We start from the raw sequence: 24,616 nt of genomic DNA, 5'->3' as shown, positions 1-24,616 counted from the left end.
GCAGCAGAAATTCTGCTAACATTAAACCCAAAGCTCTGTCAACATAATGCAGTGACTGTGTTCAGCACTGACCTTTTAAGCTCAAATCCCACAGTATTTGGCTCCGCAATATGCTGGCTTTTGAACAGATCTTCAGACAAGAAAAACTGCAAAGAGCAGAAGTCCAAGGAGGAGGGAAGAGAAGAGGCTTATTTTGTACCGGGTACCCCACTCGCTTCATCCAGCAGCCAAGTTCCTGAGCCACGGAGGAATTTCCGAGGAGCGTGGCGGGACACATCCTGCTGTCAAACCAAGCACCGACTGCAGCGTCGCCAATGCTGAGCATCGCTGCTCTCCTGCCACAAGCAGATAACCTCCAGCTTCCTGGAGTCTTCCCTTGTTTTCTCTAGCACTGGCCCCATTTCCCCTTGCCTCCCCCGCACTGGTGCTTCCAGCTCGTAATCTCTGATCTTCTGAAGTGGAAAGTAAATTAGGGCTAAATGTCAGATTGTCTCGTTGTGCTCAAATAAAGGCTTTCCCATCCTGACTCAACAAGCTCATCACAGCAGTCAGTAGTTTCTCACTCTGGGGCATCTGCTGAGGCAGAGCTCAAGTGGGAAGGGCCCTAAGTACCCACAGCAAGTTGTGGAACTGGCCCAAAAGGGCCGATTATATTTCCCCTATCAAAGAAGAGTTTGAACCCACCTGGTAAACGCAGGCACCTTCTTGCAGGTTAAGGAGAAAAGCAGTGCAAAGGGTGCATATTTCGCGCAGCAGTCGGTGTGGAGTCGGAGGAAGATGGATCACAGCATGGTGGGCAGCACGGGAAGCAGCCACAAGAAGTCAAACAGCTCCAGCTGACGTCCTCAGAATTTGTGCTGCATGGCAGGGAGCTCCGGCAGAACCCATGCTGGCTTAACTCTGGCAACCAAAGCGTTCTGCCACCTGTGTTGGGGGTTAGAATTCAGGTAGATGCTGGACATGGTGACTGCAACATGTATAAGGCTATCCTTTGGGCTTCTCCCCACACATTTTCTGAGAAATGTTTGTAATATTTTAGGAGATTTGGGAGGCTGCAAGGGCAGGAAGCAGCGGATAGAAGACATTCGCCTTCTCCCTTGTTTGTAAAGCAGGCAAACACAGAGCCTAGATCACCAGGGGCTGTCCCAAGCCCTGCCTGACCTCACAAAAAAGGGCTCAAGAAACGGCAGTTTGGTGCCCAGACATCTCTTAGAAATGAGAGGACAGCATTGTGCTAAAAACCTACCTTGCAGAGCCTCATCAGAAATTGTTTCTGGAGCAGACTGGGGGCACAGGTGGTAAGGGGTAAAGGTGTGCATCTTTCCCTGATTTTCAAGGCACCAAAACCCTCTGGGACACCTGCCTGGCGCACCTTCCTCACCCACAGACGAAATGCAGGCAACCAGACAGGTTTCAGTTGTGCACTTCAAACAACTTTTCATCCAGAATGATTGTTTTAAAGACAGCTCTTCGTGATGCTCAGTAACCACGCTAAACATGTTTCTTCAGCTTAAATTACAGGCTGTACGAATGACTGAATAAAGTCAAAATCCACAAAAACACGCAACCCGGTAGTCAAATTTGAATACATTTGTATTATTTATTGGCTGTATTAAATATATTATCTATTTGATAGTTACAATTTAGTAATACAATGCATGGCAGCTTTAACATAAGTTTGAGATACCTCAAAATTACAATACAAGAAAAATGAAGATACCTAATACATTAATGCCACTAGGGTATATCGTTCTGGAATGGATAATAGCTGACGTGACATCGGTATTACGGCAGGCTGCCCAGTACACTTCCTGGAAACACGAGTATTTTGTGGCAATTGCAGAGGAACTTTATTTTACCTTTTAGGAGTCGTGACTTGTTAGTATTTACTTTGCGATTCTAATTTATCTTTTAAAATCACCAGAAAAAGTATTGCCAAATAAATCCCTACAAACTTCGTTCTAAGAGTTAAAGAAGTAACCCTTTGGCAATAGAGATTTGCTGAAGGCAGTCGTATTTGCTAAAAGTAGACTATGAAGAGAAAGACAGATTGTAAACCCTTCTGCGAACTAAAGACACTAATATCTGTATAAATCTCTTTCGAACAGTGGAGGGAGAGATTTCTATGATATAATAAATGATTAACTTAAAGTTCTGCTACAAGTAGAACAATACATTCAAACATACATTTTCCAGGACTTTTAATCAAAATAAATAGAGTACAAAATGAAGAGTACATTTTGAAAAGATTAATTTCAGATTGCACCATAAATCTACTTTTAAGAGTATTAAGCGATACTATGTCATAATTTAGGTTTTCCACATCTGAAATACAACACAATGCCTCAAACTATAACGCAACATTATTCATCAACTGCCATAGGAGAAAGACCCTTAAAGTGATTAATTACGGGAAATACTTAGCCTGTAGCACTAGCACATCCAACATTCCACATACAGGTGCATCGCTCTGATGTATATAGTGTAGTCTTTGCAAAATAACGCTGAATCTGCCTTTGTAGGGCATCTCTCAATGCTATCAGGAAGACCCATTCTGAAACTTTTTCTAAACTTGCGAGTTCCAGCTTTCAAAATCTTTGATAAAAAGAAGAGAGCCGTCGGGCTCGCCTTTAGATACTCGTAAGCAGATTTAACAAGAACAGTCATATGTAGTGCACAGTGTCCACGAAAAAATCCCCCCCAGACAAACAGGACGCGTTTCAGAAAAGTTCATAGCAGGCTGAACATTCCCATCTAGAAAACAATGGAATGTGAAGCTGCTACCACTGGGATAGCAAGTCATTTAAAACATTGTATAAATGTTATCTAAAAAGAGTTCTTTCATGTACAATTTGATAATTCAGATCAAGATAGAAGGGCATCCAAAAGCAGTTTGAACTTTCATTTTTAGGTTAATAATAGTACAAAAACATTTGCTCAGTTTGAGCCAAATAGTGTAACATTTATCATAAATGCACTCTTTCTCCTTAAAGACAATACCTGTGCTTTTCTGAAAACACTGCAAAGATTTAATCAGAAGCACAGGAAATTACTTTTCTCTCAGGCACTGAGAGTGAAATGTGGATTGGGCCAACAACTGCTCACCAACAGCAGAAAGCATTTCATTCAGAAATGTACAATACAAAAGGGGCCTTTTCTGCAACGTTACATACGAATGCAATTGCAGCATGTACATTACATCCTGCTAACATTTTGTCGAGCATTTTGATTAAAATTCTAAAAATGCTGGCACCCTCTACTATAACGCTTGAAATGATTATTACTGAATCCAAAATATTAAAATAACTGTAAAGTAGTAATATCGCTAAGTCAAAGTCAATATTCTGCTTTCCTTCTACAGTATATTAAATGTGGTATGCTCTAGTAATGTCTTGCAATACAGTACTGCTCTAAGCTTAAGCATTTGTGCTGCTGTATCTCATGTATACCAAACTACAACGATACCTGATTAAACATTGCTGATCGGCTACCACTGGTCTAGTTGTACTTGAAAAGGACTTGCTCTAGGAACGCCTTCTCTCTCTAACTGGCCAAAGGCCCCGCTTGAATTCGGAGAGAGGAAGAATGTGCACACACACCCGTGTGCACGATAAGGCAGTTTTTGCTGTTTTATTAACAGCTAACCCTGATTACAGAGGACCCAGGATTACCCTTTCTACAAGAAATCTGTGTTCAGTATTTGGAAAGGATCTGCCAACCCAGCCTCACTGTTAGCCAGCAGCAAAAGTGGAAATGCACGTATCGATACATTCCCACCTAGGATTTTAATTAGAACTAACCATAAATACCCGAAATAGCTTCTGTACAAAAAGCTGAGTACTGAATAGACTCTCATTTACTTGATTACAAAGTACTGAATAACAACAGCAAATAAAATAGCAACCACTGCAAACCCACAGAGAAGAACGATAGCAATGAAGCGCTCTTCACGCAACGTCTTCTTACTCTCTGCCAGCTCTGTTGTCAAATCAGCACACTGCGGAACCAGCTCCTGTTTCTGAGATGAGAATACTGTACTGGGACTGTAAGGTCCATACAGTTCTTGGGATCCAGTAGAGTCTTGGGACTGACGGCCAGCGCAGACTCTGATCCGATATTCACAGTTTGTCTGCAGGCTTGTGAGACGGAAGGAAGTCTCTGGTCCCTTGTATACCTAGGCAGAAGAAGAAGAAAAAGAAAGCACTTTAATTGGGATTCATCAACAAACATGAAGTTATACTTCCCATTCTGCTTTACGAGCACAGGCAGCACTGGACGTGGCCTGAAGTCATTCTCCTCAAGCCAACTTAATGAAATCTCAGCTTTTATTTCTTATGAATTTATGATCCATTTTCTAGTGAATAATCCAAAGCTGCTTACAGTGCTCCACACTGATGGACCTGGATTTCAAAACTTAGAAAAAAAAAATCTATATAGTTCTGCAGAACCACGGGTCTGTATAATTCCCCTGCAAATGTGGGGCAAGTGATGTCCACTACTAACAAAGACAGTGATGCCACAGACTGTATGGTTTAAGGATCAAAAGAACCACAGGAAGCACTGAGAAGATTGGATAATAACAGTGGTAACCCCCCAAGCAATTCTCCCAGTGACTCTCAAACCTGCCTTTGTAGTCATTTTCTTCCACAGCACAAGCCAAAGGGCCAAAACAGACCTGAACCATTATGATCTGTGCCTTATAGATTATTTCCAGTTAAGTGCTTCTACTTCAAAGAAAGAGCAGAAGCAGCAGCAATTTGCCTGCTAATGAAAAGGACAAGTTGAAGAAAGCGCAGAATTGTGTAAACTAAGCTAGTCTTAAGAACAACACTCTCAAAAGACTGCCCACCCGTATTTGCCTGAACATACAGTCTGTAGTGACATTCCCCTGTGGGGGTGATTAAAAATGCACAACAACATGAAGAGAGGCAAAAGTGCTCCTTTGAACAGATCTCCAAAGTGAGCTAAACAAAGGAGACTGTATCTGCAATGTACTTGGGAATAACTTATTTACATTTGGTTAAGAAAAAAACCCAAAACAATCCTTAGAGGAGTTTTTTTTCCTTAAGTAAAACGCCTCAAGTTCATTTTGTTAAATAAAAGGTACCTGATCAAACTCTCTCCCAGCAGCAAGCTGAAGGATGTAAACAATGGAATCTCCTTTCATCGGCTGTAAAGGTTCCCATGTGATTTCATAAGTGTTTTCTTCCAGCTGATTTGCTTTGGGTGCTAGAAAAAAAGTGATTTCTTGTTATTTTAGAAAAAGAGAATAAAGGTCTCTACCAATGTAGAAAATCTCTATGTAAGATAGCCGGCTTCTGTTCAGTCCCACAATGGCCACGGAGAGGTCTCACTGGGAAAAGAGTCGGGTTTTAGCATTCTACCTACTAAAAAAACAGCTTGCAGAGGTTTCTAGAGCAGTGTAAGCTCACCTTTAAGAGATGCGGGTGGAGACTTAGTTGTAGTGAAAGCGTAAACTTCAGAAAACTCTCCCTCTCCGGCATCATTATATGCCTGGATTTTAAAATAGTACGTAGTGGATTCACTGAGTCTCTGCACCTTGTAGGTATGACAAGGACCGCTATAAACAGTAACAAACCTGGAAAACAAAACAAAACAATATATACGAATTAGAGTTACTCAGTAACCACAAATTTGTGCATCAATATCGTAAGTTAGCTTGGTGAATATTTTTCTATCTAACTTTAGTACAAAAGTAGTGGAAATACTATACTAAAATTACTATTTACAAGTAAATACTAGCTAACAGTGATTAACAGCACTTCTGGTTGAAAGACAGGATACAAAAATGCACACAAAGTGGCAAACTTCGGGATGCCCAAATAACTTACTGGTGCAGACAGAGGTGAGAATACTTAAAATGGTCTTAAAAAACTTGACACGAAGTTTTAATGCAGCTGTAGCATTCTTAGTGTTCTGATTATTTTACCTGCCAAACCTGTCCTCCATCTGCAAGTTGAATTGTGTCGGGTTGGTAATTAAAGCTCTGCTGGGACCTTCACCCCATTTCAGTTTAAGGCTCTGGTAGCTGAAGACCACACATTCAAGATGAGGAGGGTCAGGAGGTAGTGGTTTCGTTTTGGCTTTAATGGAATGACTGAAAGGACCAACTCCAAAGCTGTTTATGGCCTGTATTCTAATTCTAGAAATGGGAGAAAAGCGATATGGTTAATTTACTGAGGCCACGAAAAATACTGATGAGGCAAGAGTTAAAGTTTGTAAAGAATATGACTACAAACAATAAAGCAATTAAAATGCAGTCAGAAATTAACTTTACAAATTATCTATTTCAAAACAGGTCAAAATAATTACATTGTTTTCGACACAATGAAACTTCAGTGTTTCTCAGAATTGTTCAGGTTTATTCTGCGCAGCGAGCAAGTGCCCAGGCGCTCTAAGCTCCCATTTACTTGTACCGTTTGCCTCCTGGTGACACCGAAGATCCATAATCTGAACTAAACTTTAGTCAAACCAAACATTTTGAGATACTGACCACATCACTGTATGCACTGCTTCTGAATAAAAAGTCATAAACCCAGAAAATTTAGAAGAAAGACTTGGCAATTTTATTTTTTTCAGAGTTGTAGAGTGAATCAAGCAAATATTCTGTAAGCTGAATGAAATTGCTATAAAGTTTAAAAACACTACCTTCAAAGCTAGTGACTGTAGGTTCTACAAACGTGGTTTCTGAATAAAATGATTATTATTACCTGTACAGAGTATCAGGCAGCAGATTCTCAAGAACATGGCTTGTATTTCTTCCAACAGTTACAAGCTGCTTCTCCCCATATTCTATATTATATCCAGTGATCTCTGACCCATGACAACACGGTTCTTCCCATTGAATTGCAAGGCACGTTGATAAAGGAAGAGAAATTTCCATTTGATCTTCCTCAAGTAAATGCAGTACTGACACTGCTGCAGGCACTGATGCAGGGGTTGTCACCACACCAGTCTCACCAAACAACCCAACTCCAGAGATATTTACAGCCTGAAAGATAGACTATGTGTTGTTTACTGAATCCACTTTTTTTCTAATCAGTCATATCTGTCATGCTTTCTTTTGCATGTCATTAAAAGGAACTTGGAAGAGCATGGGAAATTTCCCAGGCAACACACAAACATAGCAAAATGTTTGCTATTTAATAAAACACTTGACCTAAACCTCATTTTTAGATACATGCAGTTAGGAGGGACTTGGGGAGAAGGGAAAGGGAGAGTGATTTTTTAAAGCAATATTGTCTTAGCAAGTGACAGCATGTAGTTGTCATCTCTAGCTGATTTTTTCCTGCAAACTATGTGCGCTTCCTCATTTGTTCAGTAACACATAATAAAAGGCTTTTCATACCTGTACTCTGCAGTAATATGTGGTTGCAGGTGTGAGACCCTTCACTTCATAGCTCTGGCAAGGGCCAGTGTAAATGACATGCATTGCTCCTTCCATCTGACCCCAGTCCAGTCTGTATTCACTGATTTCTGCACCATTGCATGCGGGACTCTAAAGGTTTAAGTGACAAATTATCTTCACTATTGCACATACATACGTGTTCAACATGCAAGATCTTTCATTACATCACACAAAGACATCAAAACAGAAGCACTGGGATTGAAAAATTGAGTTCTTTTTAGAGAACAAACTTAATTCTCAGATATGATACTCGGGCTCTTTGCTACCATTAAAACAATGCCAGTACAACGTACCCATACGCTTGAAGCTGCTACTGCTGTAGCATACTGCATGATTTCTTACAACCACACTGGAAATTTAAACTCAAACTTTCAGCAATATTCAAAAAAATGACTTAAAGGTCGACTTCTTAAAATGCTTCCAAGTATTAACAGCAAAACACTAGTTGCCATACCGTGAGGAGAATTTAAATGGCACTCCCATTTATTCAGTTTAAAATGGAAACTGGTAGCAGACAAAATCTGCACGAACAACGTATGGCTCTCTAGAGAAATGTTTAAAATATTACACCCATACCTTTGCCATTTCTTCCATTTCTGTATATTACACATTACTATTATTCTAAAAGCCAAATATTAATTTGTGTATTACTGAAAAACATTAAAACTTACCTCCCATGAAACTATAACAGAAGTTGCATTTTTACAAGTTATTACAGGTTTGCAGCATTGATCAGGAGGCCCGGGAGCAGTAGAGATTTCTGCTTTGTCCGAATGAGGACCGAACTGAAAAAAAATAAAAATACAACTGCATGAATATAGCAATAATAGTAAAGCAAAACTGATGTGCAAGTGCACAAGCCAAAGAAAACAAATTATTTTTAACTTGATAGGGAAGCAAATAGAAGATTTCAGTGCTCAGTTTCATAGCGCCATTTGAAATTCCTTCCAGGGAGTTTACTCTGTAAATTGGCCCCATGCCTACAGGATATCTGTGATCCTCCCACTAACTCACACTCTCCTATAGTCTTGTAACTCCTCCTTCCCCTGTAGTCAGGATTCTGCTTCCACAAGCAATGGTAATGCTTCAGAAAGACTTTTATGCAACCACCATTTGTCCTAACCTAACCTTGTTCAAACGTGGCACTGTTTGACCCCACCTCTCTACACAAGACTATTCCCACACCACCAATCTGTAAAAGTCGACACTAACTGTGAAACTATAAAACTGTCCTTCCTTCAGCCCCACCTCAGTGAATCCACATGAAAAATCCTGCTCCTTCAATGAAAATCTAACAAGCCACAAAATACGATCAGGCTCCTAACGTGATAGTACCACCACTATCCCTTGCATAAAAATATCTGCTCTCATGAGCAGAGCGCTTACCCCAACTTTGTTTGCTGCTCGTATCCAGAAGCAGTATGTTCTCCCAGGAAGCAGGTTGTTCACTGCGTATTCCGATGCTGGACCCTGATACACTTGTCTGCGCTCATCTTGTTCCGAGTTTGCCATCTCTACAATGTATTCTGTTATGTCGGAACCTCCATCGACAGACGGCGGGCCTACGAAATAAGAAGGGATTTTTTCTATTCATTTCACAAACCACTTTTTTCTTTAGCTTGTTTCTAATTAGCCTTCTCAAGCTGCATGTCAAGCCAGATGAATTCTAAAAATCACAGAATCCCAGTGCAGGCATTCATCATATCTGAGCAGAAACATTTCACAATGCTCCCCCTCCCTCCCTCCCTGATACTGTTATATAATTTTAAGATAGCCTTTATCAGGTTCTTCCGTATATTTTTCAAACATTGCCTTCAAAAAACAATGTATCTTCTTTACTGTTTATTACCTTCACTAAGATAAAAATTAAAAAAAAAACAAACAAACAAAAAAGAGGGGTGATTCTCAAATTGCCCATAACACATCAGTAACAAGGCAGTCAGTCATCAAGCTTTCCTCAAGACCTTTATTTCTGTTTAACTGTCTCCATATTGTTACACATATATGTATCACCAAATCTTAGCTGGTTAGCATGCTTTGTTTTTTTTTTTTTTGTTTGTTTTGTTTTTTTGTTTTAAATTAAACTAGTAACCTGGGCTATATGACTTACATTATTTTTATATGAAAATACTTAAACATATAAGAAAACGTTTTAAAGAGTTCTACAGATTTTTAATTTTTGTTCTGATGTTTAAAAATGAGAAAAATATTTTGCTGGAGCTTACCCCACTGTAAAGTGATTTCCTTGGGCTTAGCTTTGCCTGCCAGGCACGGAGCATGACACGGTCCAGGAGGAACAGCCGATGTTGTAACAGTCATAACATCAGAAGCCTAGCAGTAATACACATGGTTGTAGCATGAAAACACAAAATATTTCACTAAACAGAATGAAATGACTTTCAGATCCAAATTTATTCTCCTTTTTCTCACCTGGCTTTCGCCACCTTTACTGACACAATAAACTCTCAATCTGTATGAAGTACCAGGCTTGAGATGATCACATGTGTGCTCTCTCTGGGAACCACTGTATATGGTATCCCACTTACTCCCTGGGGTAAAAAGAAAATACTTTATACTTCAAAGTTTTTGCAAAAATCAACCTTGAAAATTTTCACACAATTTTGTATGAAGATAATCAAGGCACAGAATCCAATCTGAAGTATCAGTTACACAAAGAACATGTACAACAAAAACAGACATGAAAAAAGAACAGTAATTACTAGAGCAAGGAGTAGTGAATCACAAGCTGAATTAGTACTTAATGAGAATGGCTTACCAATTAATGCTTCTGAGATTTCCAAAAAGTATTTAGAAATGTCTGATCCTCCATTATCTTTGGGTGGCTCTGAAAGAAAACAGTATCTTGCAATAAATTATTGAAGCTTTAAAGACAATGCATTAATTTGCTATCAACTATTTTCAGAGAACATTTTCATCTGTTACAGAATTCATTCAAGTAGAAAACGCAATAAAAAACTGTGAACACACACTCAAAATACATTTTACAGAACAATAGTTTTTCTATTATTAATTGTGATTATGTGAGGAAGAAGTGCAACTAAGAAAATACTGCTAATTTCAGAGGCAAACTTTTAAGAGTATGTAAAAATTATGTAAGCATCATGGTAAATTTGGTGCTATTAAAGCATATCTAAAATGAATACTGCTGGCTACAGCCCCCAAACCAGAGCAAGGTGCATTTTTTTAATGCTATGTATTCCTTCTGCAATAACATTCTCTACAGAGACAAGTAATTAGCCTGAGTTTGCCTCTGTTTTTTGATCCGTGTTGCATACACAAATGTATGAGAAGCACTCAAATACAGCACTAATGAAAGGTAACCTACCCCATGCAACTTTCACACTGTGCGAATGGATCTTTCCCTTTACAGTTGGTTTACTTGGCGGGCCAGGTTTGTCAGGATTGGTGCTGTGTTCTACTACCTCACTAGGACTACTTTTTCCTTCACTGTTGTAGGCAAAGAGCTGTTTCAGGAATGAAGAGAACATATAAGCAATTGATTTAATGACAGGTAATACACAGCTAGCTGATTTGCAAAATTCTTCCATGCAAACAAAACCAAACACACGAGAATTGCAGGTTAATTTCTCCAGTCTCCACAGAAAGTGTCTTAGCTACACAGAAGTGCTAACCCCCCTGAAATGCCGTCAAAATTAAATTAGAAATAAAATATAGTACAAACCCTAAACTTATAGGATGTACTCCTCCTAAGATTTCTTAAAGTGCATGAGAGTTCATCTCCATTATACTGTGGTTGGAAACCATAACCCTGTAAAGGAGGAAAAAAAAAAAAAAAAGAACAAATGCAGACACTAATTTTCCATGAGAAAACAAAATAAAGACTTTTAGACTTCTTTTTTTAGCTGGAACTTCATCTTTCTTTGATAAATACATACAGTACTTGCCAACTGTTGCACTATTTTGCATCATTTTACTGAGAAGTAACATACAGGGTTAAATTGTTATTTATGCACTACTGCATATCAAGCTTTTACCCATGCCATAAAAAACAGCACTTACAGAACCTTCTTCCTCCATGTCTAAACTGTAAGTGAGAGAGTCATCTGAAGACACCCCATTAGGTGGGCTCCACTTCAATGACAGCCAGGTCACTCCTGCTTCAACGAGCACTGGGGGCGCTGGGGGTGGCGGGACAATTCCTGCTGTGTAGTATGTCACTGTCTCACTAAACCCACTGGAAAAGTATTTTTTAGAAAGTTAATGACGGCAGATGTAGCTGCAGAGAAAATGAATGATATTATAAATTGCGTTCATTACCTCATTCCAATATCGTTTTTAGCAGCTAGTCTAAGTGAGTATTTTGTAGAAGGAGAGAGTTTGGTAAGTTTATACTGCTTCAGATGCCCGTAGTAGCATTCTTTGAAGGGTCCATTCTTCCCCTTTAAAAAAGTGAGAACAACCTGAGCAACTTTTTGCACTGGGACTGTATGCTCTCTGCTAAGGTCAGTTTCTTCACCTCTAACTTTTCCTAAATTTTGTTTCACAAATTTAGTAACAACAACAAAAAAAAAAAGGAAGCCTTAAGAATGTAAAAAAATAATGTCACCAGGGTCATACTGAGTATTACTGATAGCAATCCTGAGTATTCCAGATAATAAGACAACATGTTGATTGAGATGTGATGATTTTTTAGTGCTGGAGTTGTGACAAAATGGTCATAAATAAAACTGCAATTGAAAACAAAACACACTTTTGATTTTTTTAATCACTTCAGAATTACGTTTATGTAATAAGTTCAAAATTTGAGTGAAAATTTGAAGATACAAGCCAAAAACACTCAGCCATTTAAAGAAAGCATAGGAATTAATACTCTGAATGACAAGAACCAAATGAGGAAGCTTTGCACTATCCTCTCAGAGGATCTAAAAGGATTATCTACTTGAATTGCTGCAATACTGGTAATTTGATTTAAGCTTTTTAATTGGCTAGTGACTTTAAAACTGTCTCGGCAGTTGCACCAAAATAGTAGATGTACCTAAGCAGAAAGTATTTTTAGGTATAATTGGCCTAAAGATGTCATTATGACTTTTTTTTTCCACTAGAAAAGGGCTTACCTCATCCCATTCTAAAAGAAAATTAGTTATTTTGGAACCATTGTCATTTGAGGACTGAAAATAAAGAAACAATGAAAAAAGTTAAAATCAAATGATGGAACTTCACACATATATATTGCATGCTAAAACAAAGCATTTTAAGAATTGAATATATATATTCCAACCACCTTTTAAAACATAACTGTTTAGTGTACAGCTGAAAGGAATCTGCAGTAGGCATACAGAATAGCCCTCTTTTTCCACAAAGATACTTCTGATAACCTGGAGCTCTATTGTGGGCATAGACACATGTATTCAGTGAAGTGTGTTAGTCAGGGTAAGCACTAGCAGCTATTTCAATTCCTTGTTCCTGGTGGCCCTCTGAACTGTTACACTAACTTTATTAATTTTGATAGTTTATAATATGAACCCACAAGCAGTTTCATTTTCTGAACAATGAAAACAGTCTTAAAGTTTTTCTTTGCATCCTCATGCTGTGTGTTTGCCAACTGGCTGTTTGAGCAACGTAAGCATTCAGACAAGCAACATTTCTGTTTTCTATGGCACACAAATGGGAACTCTATCCTTCCTCAGAATAGATACAAATAATTTAACTGATGTTATTCATTTATAAACCATTAGTTCCAGGTATAAGCATAGTCATAAGAAAAACATGAAATGTCAATAAAAAACAGATACCAAAGATACCAAATCTTCACAGATTATAATGTATATATTCAAAAATTAGATTCAAAAGTAAATGTACAAACTAGACAAAGATATTCACTACAAGTTAGTTCGAGTAACTAACATTGTAATTCCCAAATTCTTTTAAGTCACATCTATCTATGAACTCCGCGCAAAACGTCGATTCTCCATTCTTTCTTATGTTGCCATTTAAGAATAAAACTTTCCTGTTAAACAACTGTTCATACTTAGAGAGACCTGCTACAAGTGATCATGATTTCAGCCTTCAGTCTTAACCAAGCAACTTAAAAGCCAACACCTAATATACCCAAGCTACTGACAGAGCTAATGTAAACATGCCATATATGACTACATTAGTCTACTTACCTTCCACTGCAAACTCAGGCTGTTTTTGGTTCTGTTAATTAGCTTCGGGGCAGCTGGACAATCCGGCTCACAACTTTCTGTAGTGAAGCTCACTAATTCTGAAACGGATTCTTTGATCGAACTGCTGGTTGCTGAAACTCTGAACAGAGGACAATTAATTACGTTATTGCGTTAGCAACTGAAAATTTAAGGAGAAGTTGGCAGCTTGAGAAATTTACTTAATTGCAAATTGTGGTTACAGCAGCAAAACCAGAATGCCCACGCTCTTGGAAAAAAGTACCCAAAGACGCTGATTCCTAAAGACAACAGTATCATGCCTTTTCAGTCAAGACTGAAAAAGCCAAGTCTGAGTTTATGATCTTATTCTAGGTTCCAGGAACTGATGTCCCCATCAGAAATTCTATTGACCATACCACGCTCACCAGGGACACGGGTGTGTACTGACAACAGCGTGATGGAGCTTGCATGTGGACACTCACCACACGGAGCCTTCTAGATCAATATCCTTAATTTACAATTATTTTGAACTAATAATTAGTGAGGAATCCTTTCTATTGTTCATATTTTGACAGAAACAATGTGCCAATCTGCGTGTCTGTTGACAAAAAACAAGTCTATTTAGATGTTTGTAGGCCCCTGGTCTCCAAGAAACATGACCAAGATCATTCACACAAGTGTTCTTTTCTAATCATCACAGTGAGAGGGCGGACTGCATTTTACTCTATCACAGTGGAGATATTTTAGTGATGAAATACTCATGGGAGGCATGATGAAAACTACAGCAAGCGTTACCAAATGGTAACAGAATACCTGACTTGAAATGAACCTTTTCACTGAAAAACCTTGAGATCGAATGTGGACTACACTTACCACAACATTTCAGTGTAATTGTTCAAATGGGACAGGATCTCTGGGACAGTTTTACTCACTTATGTTTGTTTTTCAAGAGCAATGGATTGCCTTATTTTTCAGAAAGGTGAAAAATTGTCCATCTTCCAGTACCCTACGCTGTGCACATGGAGCTCTGCTTCATTTCCAAGAGAACATCTTGTTCCCTTGTAACACAGCATCTACTGTCTCCCTATTTCAACTAGTTTCAGCTCTTCTTGCAGGGCTACGGAAGCTTGCGGTTCAGAGAAGCAACTTTACAAATCAAGCTGACACATCAAACTTCCAAATCCACACTGAAGTTTAAGTTATTTTATCTGCTACTGCCTTCAGCCCACATCAATCTCTTTCACTAAGTGCAAACTTGTCATTCTAGAAAAGATGCCACAGAGGATAACTTGATGTTTATATTTCGGAGAAACAAGAAGAGAGAGAAGACAGTAGGGAAGAAAACTGAAGAAAGTGAGGCGACACTTCAATGGAGTTAGAAGAAAAGAAGGAATTAGATAGCAACAGTAATGTCCGCAGCTCTGTTATTCTATGCTTAATATTCCTCAAATGTGGTCTGTGACCACATCCTTTTCATGAAGCTAGAATGATTTCGTAATTAACATCTGAAAAACAACATTAAGTATTCCAACAACATACCTGACATGGTAATCAGTTGCTGGTCTGAGATCAGGAAGTGTAATTGTTAATTCTTCCCCACTATGGAAAGGGAGAAAAAAAAAGTTACAGCTCTTCCTTATACATTATTGGATAAAAGCTTATTGAAAAGCAAAACCATCTAGCACACATTTAATTTTCAAGTTTTCCATTGTCCACGTAACTCATACTGACATTACTTAAAATTTATTTCACGTGAAGTATGTAGGTCTGCAAGTCAACAAACAGCTCCTGATAAAGAGATTGCTGATTGGTTAATGTTTTTAAACATCGGTATTGTGCTTAAATGAAGAAACTAAACTTACACATAGACAGATTTAAATTTTCCATTTTTACCACTGTTGGATATTGCTACTTCAAATGTAAATGCTGCTGGACTATGACTATGGCTCTCTCCATTCTGTGAACTAACTGGGAGATTCCAGGACAGAACGGCTGATCTTGCTTGTATATCAGAAACCTATTAAAAGCATAAATAATGCAAGTAAGTTTGCTTTCTGTAATAAAAGGTCAATTAGTTAATAACATGGTGTTGCTAGCTTGCCCATGAAGTTCCTCACTGGAGGAATTCTTTACCTTCGTAATGGAAACACTGAGTAATTATTTGAGTTTACATTATTCTGTTTTCATTTCAATTATCAAACTAAAGGATTTCCTTTCAGAGACTGTATAACCTTACTTATAGGCACGTTACGTTGTCTCAGTGTACGAAGAGAAAATCTGTTATTTCACTTGCACTGTTTGCATCATTCATTTGGAGCAAATTTTCAGATCTGGAGTCTTCAACACTGGCACCAGATGTACCTTTAGGCACAGTCAGATGACGTAACTTTCTAACTCTATTACAACTCCATTAATCGACCTTAACACGTAAGCACTAATCTGGATGATAACAAGATTTGGTCTAAGCAAGTTTCTCTAACAAAAATCAACATAGCCTTCTGATGGCATTAAGTACAGATGTCAGAGGCAGCAGTGAAAAATATGACCGTAAGAATGCCTGAAAGGCTAGAAAAAAATAAAATAAAATAAAAAAATAATAACCCATGCTCAACACATAGATAATGCAAAGAAGAGTTTCATTAAACATGCTTGAGATCAAAAATTGGTGCTACTTCAGCCTTTAGACATTTCAATGTCTGTCATCAGATTCCAATGTCCTAAATAGTCTGTAAACACTCAAATATTTGCTCCAATTTCTAAACATAACATAAAAAGATGAGCTGTTTTTGTAAACTGTATTCCCAGTATCTGAAATCATCTATGCTGAATGAAGAATGGTTCAAAGAGCAAATAGGCTTCCATTAGTTCAGCGGGCCCTTTGCTTGCCAGGTACTAAAGTCCTTATATACACACACAACAACATCAACAGTAGATACTGCCTTGGCTTACAGACTGGGAAAACGAGCCAAACTGTTTCAGAAAGATGAGAAAAAGTAGGTTTCTATATGATGGTTGCCCTTTCCCAGATACAAACTCTTACAACGAAAATACATTGTTTCTATTAAAAAAATAAACCATTAAAGAAAAGAACATGTGATCAATGAGAAAGATGCATCTTGTTTAATAGAAAATATATCCACAAAAATAATGGTGTTAAAGGATAATACTTACTACTGGCTTGCCAATGCTTAAGTGAGTATCGTATTTCTTGGATTCTGTGTCAGATTCTGAAATTTCAAATACAAAACAGATTAGAGAAAACCTCAAGAGTAAAAAACAGTCTGTTACAAAAATGCCACCACAAGATGGAGTTCGCTTCATTAAGAGCTTAACAATAGTACTTATTGTGCAAAGAGTTAGTTTCCTCTGTTTGTTTTGGCTGCAGGATGGTTAGAAACATGAACTATCCAAAACTAACAGTGTTACAAAAACCCTTTTAGTACATCCTGCACAAAGGGTATATTTTCCTAATCTGAGCATTAGTGGATTTTCTTTGATAACACAAACACATTCCTCTAAAAACGAAAGGTGTTTAAAAATGACAATAAGATCTTATCTTGCTATTGTATGTGCTGTTCCCTGAACTTCCATTGTAAACCACTTGCTTTGGGTATAATTTGGAAGAAGCCTGATCAAAACTGTATTAGAAATACCCACAGGTATCAAAAGGTTGACACCTACAAACTGAATCCTATCTTTAAGTTGTCCATGTTGAACAACTTGGGATTTTTTTCAAAGCAAGTTTGTATTGAGACAAATCTTTAATCAAGAATGTCTTTAGTCCCTGAAACAAGCTGGATAAAAGCTTTCACCTCTATTTACTTCCCCTGACAAAGTCAGATATTTGCTTTATGTCTACAACTGAAGAGTTAAATACAATAGTGACAGAGATGAGAACTATACCTTACAGCCTAAAAAGACCATTTACTTTAAGACACACACAGCACTAAGAGGTGCACAAATTATTTACAGAATCATGATAAGAAACCATTTGTATATCGGAGAAAAAGTTTCAAACCAAAATGAAAGACATTTACACAAAGTATTTTACTGTATGCAAATCAAAAGCCATAAGTTATTAAAAAGCTCAAACATTTATATCAGCAAAAACAATGAACTAAAATTACAACTGCTCAAACAGCAACCAGGGAAGACAGTTGCTCAAACCTTCATATTTCTCCAAGGCTTAAGTAGCTCGTTATCCAAAATGTTATGACAAAGAGCAACACCAAAGGTCACGGTAAGGTATGTAAGTACCAACAGTTCATTCTCACTTGGAATACCGATCAGAGTTCCAGGTCAGAAAAGACAGAGCCCTAAGAAGTTTAGAAGTAAATCTTCTTAAATACCTTATTTGATAAACCTCAAATGATAAAACTTGACATTACTTTAATGTCTTGAGGAAAAAAATCCAAACATAACAAAAAGTATATCAGGCTTTTTCTAATCCCAAGTAGAGAAAAAACCTTACAAATTCAATTTTTGCAGAAATCATTTTACAGTAAACTTATCACATCTTCTGTTACAAAATAATCTAGTATTTTTTATTTATTAATTTATTTTTAAGCCCTTTCAATACAACTTACCTCCCATCTCTGCATCTGGACTGCCCTTTGTTTTTCCTATCTGCTTCTGCTTTAGTGGTCCTCCTGTCCCTGGCTGTCCCTTTCCATTTCCATTCTGAATTGCTGCATTGGAAGAATTATTAACTTTATGTGGTGAAGATGGAGGACTGTTAAGTTTATTGTTAGTGTGACCACTAGCTTGTCTGTCTTTTAGTCTTTTCTTCAGGTGTTCTTGCATTTTGAGACTCCTTTCATCTCGCTGAATGAAGTTTGTCCTTCCATGAGAACGAGGTTCTACAAAGCAAAGGAGAACTTATTTCATTGTTCTGTACAACTCATTTGACAACAGAGAAAGGCTCTAAAATCAGAAGAATAACTACAGCACAACTGGAACCTGAAAAAACACGCAACTTGACCGGGCTTGCTTTTGTAAGTCTGACGACACATGGAGCTGCATGGCTCACAGCTGCACCGAGCCCCAGCTGATGCTCAGATGGCTTTGGGCAGCAGAGCAGCTGATGAGAAACATGCACATTTTACACTGCTGAGTGGCACAGCTTCACTAGACTGAAGGAACTTCACTAATAAAGAGTTTCTGGACTGCACTCAAATTAGCATATGAGTATAAAGATCAGGTAGGAGGAGAAGAATAGCAGCTGGAAGTTTAATTCTTGTCTTGAAATGTCATGTTCATTAAATGCTACAATAAAACACACAAAAATATCTGCAGGCAAATTTCCATTTCGTCTGTTTAACCCAGATTCAAATTATTGAATCTATTCTTTCTTAATATTTTTGATCACAAACTGAGTTTAGATTTTTTTTTTCTTGTTGTTTCCAATTCAATTCTTCAGACAACTATCTTTTGTTAGTTGCTCGAGATTAGGCCTCAGAGTTGCCTTTCTTCCCCTGATGCAGCCCTATATTCATACTTTCAAAAAAGCATAAGCAAGTTTAGGACCCAAACTAACATTTTAAAACGTAGCTTAGGTGCTACTATTTTACCCTAGACATTAGCTGAAACAGGTTAATTAACAATTTGAGCTTGACAGAGAGAGAATGATCTTCCCCAGCCTAATTTCTTTCTATGTTAAATGCTTGTTTATATAATCAGGCTTATAGCCTGTTTCAAGTCAGCAGTGATCCCAGTCCTCCAGTGAAATATTGCTTCATTCAATTTTTAGATACAGTGTGAACTTGCATTTCATTCTCCTATGAGATGACTATGATATTTGGTCTATGTATGTTATTGCTTTTTATTTTCTTTTCAGTCAAATTTGGACAAAGGGGGACATTTAAAAATATCTAGAGTATCGTAACATTTCTAAGCTATCCCTTTTGCATTCAATCCTTAAACAGAACAGCAGAAAGTTTAAACTTTATACAATGATACCTGCAGAGTGCCTCTCCAAGACCCTTTATAAACAAGAGTACCTTAAGGCACCTCAAGAGGTGCCTAAGGTTCAGGGAGGCTAATAACTAGCACCAAAATTATGGGAAATGTGTGAAGGAGCTACCAACAGAACTTGGTGCCTCAATCCAGAAAAAAAAAAAAGTGAAATCACTTCTCATGTATTTAAACATCACCTGCACTCTCACCTTGTTCTTGAAAAACATGCGGTGGTGGATGCTGGTGGATGAACTGTGGCGGCAGCTCTCCTGTGCCAGGAACCGGAGGGTACACCGGGTGAGGTGGGTGGGGAAGCAGAGCATGGTGATGGTGCATGTAATGTGGCACGTGGGGAGGAGGAGGAGGAGGATGCATGGAAGGATGGAATTCAGCCGAGTGTGGCAACACCACCACTTTACGAACTCCATTTTCTTCCACCACCTGTCAAGCAATGTAAGAAATGAAATCTCAGTGCAGAAACAACCTTGTAAATCTTGTGCATTTAATCAAGAATCTCCATGCCCAGGTTTGCACCTGCCATCTGACAGTCGAGGACATACAAGCAGAAACGAACCCCCGTGGTTTTTTTTATATACCCAGCATGTATCACTGGAAGAAACTGAAGTTGAAGGCAGTCAGTTTTAAGAAGCTGAGCCTCACACATCAAAGTGCTAAGTGAGATTTGAATAACGTATACATTCCTTTGAACAAGTAATGTGAATCGATCAGGGTGCAATTCCTATTCTCCTTGCAGTTGCAGCCAGAAGACCTGCTTTACACCAGATGCAGCCTGCCAGCACTATCACACGTACAAGTTGCTGCACGTCACCCATTTGTGGTCCATGTCTGCATGCATGTTCCTAGCCTGTGGCAAGTACAAAGTAGTACAAGTCAGCTCTGCTGTCTTGCACTGCGATCAAACCCAACTCAAATGTCAAAATATTTCATGTTTGCCACAGGCGAAGAGAATTCAGACAAGGAACCTGTCTGCGTGTCTGAACTCTAGGATAAAAAGCTGCTAATGGTCTAACGCATGGAAGAGCTGCCCTGTGTATGCACACACACACACTTCTGAGCACGTCCTAAGCTGGCAACACATAGGCTCCTTTCAGAGTCTAATTCAGCCAGAGTTAAATATATTAACAGCTATCTCAGTGTATTCCTTTTCCTACAGTAAACTTGAAATACATTGAATTTTATACAGTAATTCCCCTCTAAATCTTAAGCTGAGGAAGGGATTCAGACAGAGCTCAGGTTTTAGAAGACAAAGTCAAGCACTAACACCAGAACAGGATTCACAGAAAGAAATATCAAACAATGATGACATTGAAGTAAAGCTATGCTGCCCAGTTTAGCCTCATCTAAAAGACATCTGGAAAAGACAACCAGAGGGTGAAGTTTACAGGGTCCTTTCTTCAGCTGTCATTCAGAGCTGTTTCCATCTGTGCTGCTTTGTTGTCACCCAGAGGTGAACACGTTCGGATTCTGTGGTTACTACCCATTTTTGCTATCTGAGGGACCAAGTTTTTAGCAGCTACACTTCTGATGGGGTCAAAGGCCTTTGTCCATCAGAGAGATGACCTGGCTGTATTTCAGTTTGCTTCCGTCCCCATACAGAAGTGCACTGGCACAACATTCACACTAACGAACGAGGAAGTCTGACTCAGAAGCAACAAGATTGGATTAACTCCTGTTAAAGGCAGGCAACAAACTGAGCACGTTCTGGTCTATTCTCCCTTGCACAGAAAAATTAATCAGGTATCAACAATGTAATTTGGAAAAAAAAAAAAGTCAATAATAGAAAAATATTCAATCTTAACGGCAAACTGACAATCCAAAATTAATCGAGGCATTTTTCTTAATTGGTTTCAGAATTAGTCTGCAGCTTTGTGCTTCCTTCCCTCTACATCTGCCTTCTCCTCCGAGTTGCACTTAAAAATACAAATCACAGATGCTATTAGGAAAGGCCTTACGATGTTTTAGTATTAATACAGCGAGGGACCACATAGCCCAAATTGCTGCCTGCAGATGCAAGCAGGGACCTGTGGCAAGAAGGGCCAGTCCAGATGCAGGCTGGCAAGCAAAACTGAGATGCAAAACTATTTTTTTTCTTATGAAATCTGTAAAATAAATCATACAAAATCGAATCTGCTCCTAGAAGATCTCAAGTTATTTACACAGATATCTGTTACTAAAAAAAAAAAACACAACAAAACTTACATTTTCAGGCATTTAATGAAAGCATTTTTATGAAAGCAGACCATATGTTTTATCCTTTTAGTTCCTTCAAGATCCTCTCTTAAAGTATGTTTAGTTTGGCTATAAGAAATCACTCCAGCATTTCCTAGTTGGCAAAGAAGGCATTACGGATGTTGAAATATTGCTTATGCCAAAAGTACATTTTGAAAAGCTCCTCAGCAGAAGATAGAGCAAACTAACCAGAAAGTATTCTTCGTAAAGGAAACAGAATGCGGCCACTCACAAACTGCCCTGACAAAGTTCAGCTGTAATATGACCTCAGAGCCAGCTGTATTGCTCGCAATTCTTAACAGACTCGAAAGAGGAAAAAAAAACATTGTAAGAAGTCACTGAAGACCAAGTTTCTGCTACACTGAATACAATTTGTTCTTGGAGCAACGTGGGGGGCTTTTTGGTTTATCAACAGAACTAAATACACCATTTCAAGCATATTACTGTGCATAATACTATAACACACGCTTTAATGTATGTAAGCCAAAGCTCAGAGCAAATTTTGACAGTTATATTAACTCTGCTCTGCGTATATAGTAAACAAGCGAGCTCATTAGGCCCACTTTCTGGCAGAAGGGATGTGTTACTGTACTAAGGCTTGTACAGGATTTTACAGTCTGAACCTGCTATGTCGCCGTTATCCACTACTGAATCTCTTCACCTCACTTTGGGAGAAACCAAAATTACTACTTCTGGGTTTCTTCAGTTTCTGGAACAGAAAGTTGAAGTCTCATCTGCTGAGAAGCATGTCACAAATAACTGATTAAACCTGGCTTCAAACTTGTCTATCACTGTCATAGTGACCAAGGGAATTAAAACAACAGAAAGAAAAAAACAACAACAAAACAACAAAACCTTATTTTCACGTGACAGCTAACACAGAACAAATGTATTTTTCAGTTTGTACACTTCAGCATTTGCCAGTGCTCTGCAGACTGTTTGCACTGAAGACCCAATTTTGTACTGAAGCATAAATTATCTGGGGGGATCTTTCTTCAAGGTCTGCATGAAAATGCCTATTTATAACAGCAGAAGCACAAACTGCTGAGGCAGCTGTCTGCAGAAAGACAAGGGCCTGGGGAACACAAGAACAAGGGGTTAACAAGGCTCTCAAGCCTGCTTGGAAACTGTACATTTGGAACATTACTAGAAATCAAGAAACCTGTTCTATCCTGTTGGAAAAAAAAAAAAAAAAAGAAAACGAAAAAGAAAGATGTTTTTAATTACTTTCCTTTAAAAAATTAATAATTTAAAAGTCAATTAAACTGAACTTCAAATATGCCTGATAATAGTTCAAACACCACACACCGCTCTGATTTGCCTCGACTTAACAGTGCAGAAGAGTGGAAAACCAGTGAGAATGGAAAAGTAAAGCTAGGAGAGAAGCCCAGAGTCCTGCTGTTTCCACAGGCACATGTCAGTAGCATTAACACTCCTGTTCACGGGTCTGCTGTAATGGCAGAGATTTTACTGATTGTTGGGGAGATCAGCACTGGTAGAGGAAGGGGAAACTTCAATAAATAGGAGTTATATTTGAATAGAAAAATCTAAATTATCAGAAGATATGAAAAAGAAATAACTTATGCACTCTGGAAAAAAAAAAAAACAACAAAAAACACAAAAACAAAAAGACCTGAGGGATGACAGAGAGAATGGTACTGGTATGTGATCCGTATAACCTCAGTCTGAGAAAGCCACGTCTCATATCCATAGCAGGAACAAGACAAGTTCAGCTGCTGCCACCAGCTATGTTCTCACCAGGCTGCTTCTAGCACAGCCAAGCACGATCTGTACTCACCAGTCCCCTGGTACTTAGCATGCTACAATTCACAGGCATTGCTCTCGTGCCCTAAGCACTTACTTTCACCCTGAGAACAGGGCTGAAGGCAAATCAGGATGTGCATCCTGCTAATGGAACTCAACAGCCAGCCAATTCAGGGCCACCTACTGCCTTACTGGAAGTAACCTTTATGGCCTAGTAACTGAAATACTAATAAAAGAAAGAAAACTAGATCAAGGTGAGAGCGCGTACAACGAAGTTAAATATTTGATAAGTTCAATGGAAAAAATGAGAGCTGCTTTTACCAGCTGTTATAGATAAAATAATCAATAGCTTTATTGTTAAGAAGCCACACCCACAAACATACTTAAATATGAGAATAAATTAACATTTACCTGAGATACGTAACCGGGAGGCACAAAAATAGGCGGCATAGAACCATTTGGTGACATCATAGGAACATGTGCTGGACCTGAGAAGTAATAAAGTGCCACTTTTAAACAAACAAGGCTTTTACAGGCGCGAGACACCTGCTTTCGAAAGCTGTGGATGGTGTCTCAAAAGCCAGCAACTAGACCCAGCTCCACAGATATGGAACTTCCTTCAGACAGACAGGTTTAGAGGCAAGGCTTCAACAACCCAGTGAAAAACCATTCAGGAGAGAGACTTAAATAACAAGACTGAGCATTAAGGAAAAAAAAAAAATCTGCACCAAATTTTCATCAAGAAAAATAATACAATGTGTCTCACCAAGGATAACTTAATGCCTGTTTTGAATGTGCAATTAAGTAGGATTTACTAACTTTCTGGAAGCATCCATCATTTCAGTGTAAGTGTGGCTGTGCAATCATTTTTACAAAAAGCACAGATTGGACATATCCCAACCACCATGCTTGTACAGCCAACAGTAATTCTGTAACTGTGCAACCATGAGCAAAGATCAATTTCAGTTCTCATATTGTAACACAATTGCTACAGTAACACTGACAGCTATTTGACAATTTTTTACTTTTTTTAACATAAAGATACGTTATTTTTCACTTCAAGCTGAAAGGT

At 38.4% G+C, this 24,616-nt stretch overlaps 1 protein-coding gene across 4 annotated transcripts in view; it reads right to left on the bottom strand.

The window, feature by feature from the left end:
• Positions 1-1,575: 1,575 nt before the first annotated feature.
• The window catches only part of LOC116494630 (fibronectin type-III domain-containing protein 3a-like), a 45,295-nt gene continuing 22,254 nt past the window's right edge, over positions 1,576-24,616 (bottom strand). For all 4 annotated transcript variants that reach the window (XM_032196595.1, XM_032196596.1, XM_032196597.1 and 1 more), the window contains exons 5-27: positions 23,956-24,032; positions 19,740-19,971; positions 18,162-18,434; positions 16,747-16,802; positions 15,438-15,592; positions 15,115-15,174; positions 13,579-13,717; positions 12,526-12,579; positions 11,729-11,850; positions 11,471-11,645; positions 11,133-11,219; positions 10,776-10,914; positions 10,206-10,274; positions 9,860-9,978; positions 9,655-9,760; positions 8,816-8,991; positions 8,101-8,214; positions 7,370-7,519; positions 6,732-7,012; positions 5,951-6,163; positions 5,433-5,599; positions 5,108-5,229; positions 1,576-4,174 (exon numbers count right to left, since the gene is read on the bottom strand). In XM_032196595.1, coding sequence (XP_032052486.1) covers positions 3,857-4,174; positions 5,108-5,229; positions 5,433-5,599; positions 5,951-6,163; positions 6,732-7,012; positions 7,370-7,519; positions 8,101-8,214; positions 8,816-8,991; positions 9,655-9,760; positions 9,860-9,978; positions 10,206-10,274; positions 10,776-10,914; positions 11,133-11,219; positions 11,471-11,645; positions 11,729-11,850; positions 12,526-12,579; positions 13,579-13,717; positions 15,115-15,174; positions 15,438-15,592; positions 16,747-16,802; positions 18,162-18,434; positions 19,740-19,971; positions 23,956-24,032 — 3,404 coding nt within the window. In that variant the 3' untranslated portion in view covers positions 1,576-3,856. The remainder of the gene's footprint in view (positions 4,175-5,107; positions 5,230-5,432; positions 5,600-5,950; positions 6,164-6,731; positions 7,013-7,369; positions 7,520-8,100; positions 8,215-8,815; positions 8,992-9,654; positions 9,761-9,859; positions 9,979-10,205; positions 10,275-10,775; positions 10,915-11,132; positions 11,220-11,470; positions 11,646-11,728; positions 11,851-12,525; positions 12,580-13,578; positions 13,718-15,114; positions 15,175-15,437; positions 15,593-16,746; positions 16,803-18,161; positions 18,435-19,739; positions 19,972-23,955; positions 24,033-24,616) is intronic.

The sequence above is a fragment of the Aythya fuligula genome, chromosome 13 (genome assembly GCF_009819795.1).
Source record: "Aythya fuligula isolate bAytFul2 chromosome 13, bAytFul2.pri, whole genome shotgun sequence".
NCBI classification, from domain to species: domain Eukaryota; kingdom Metazoa; phylum Chordata; class Aves; order Anseriformes; family Anatidae; genus Aythya; species Aythya fuligula.
Note: the sequence above shows the minus strand (reverse complement) of the source record. Positions and strands in the feature narration are given on the sequence as shown.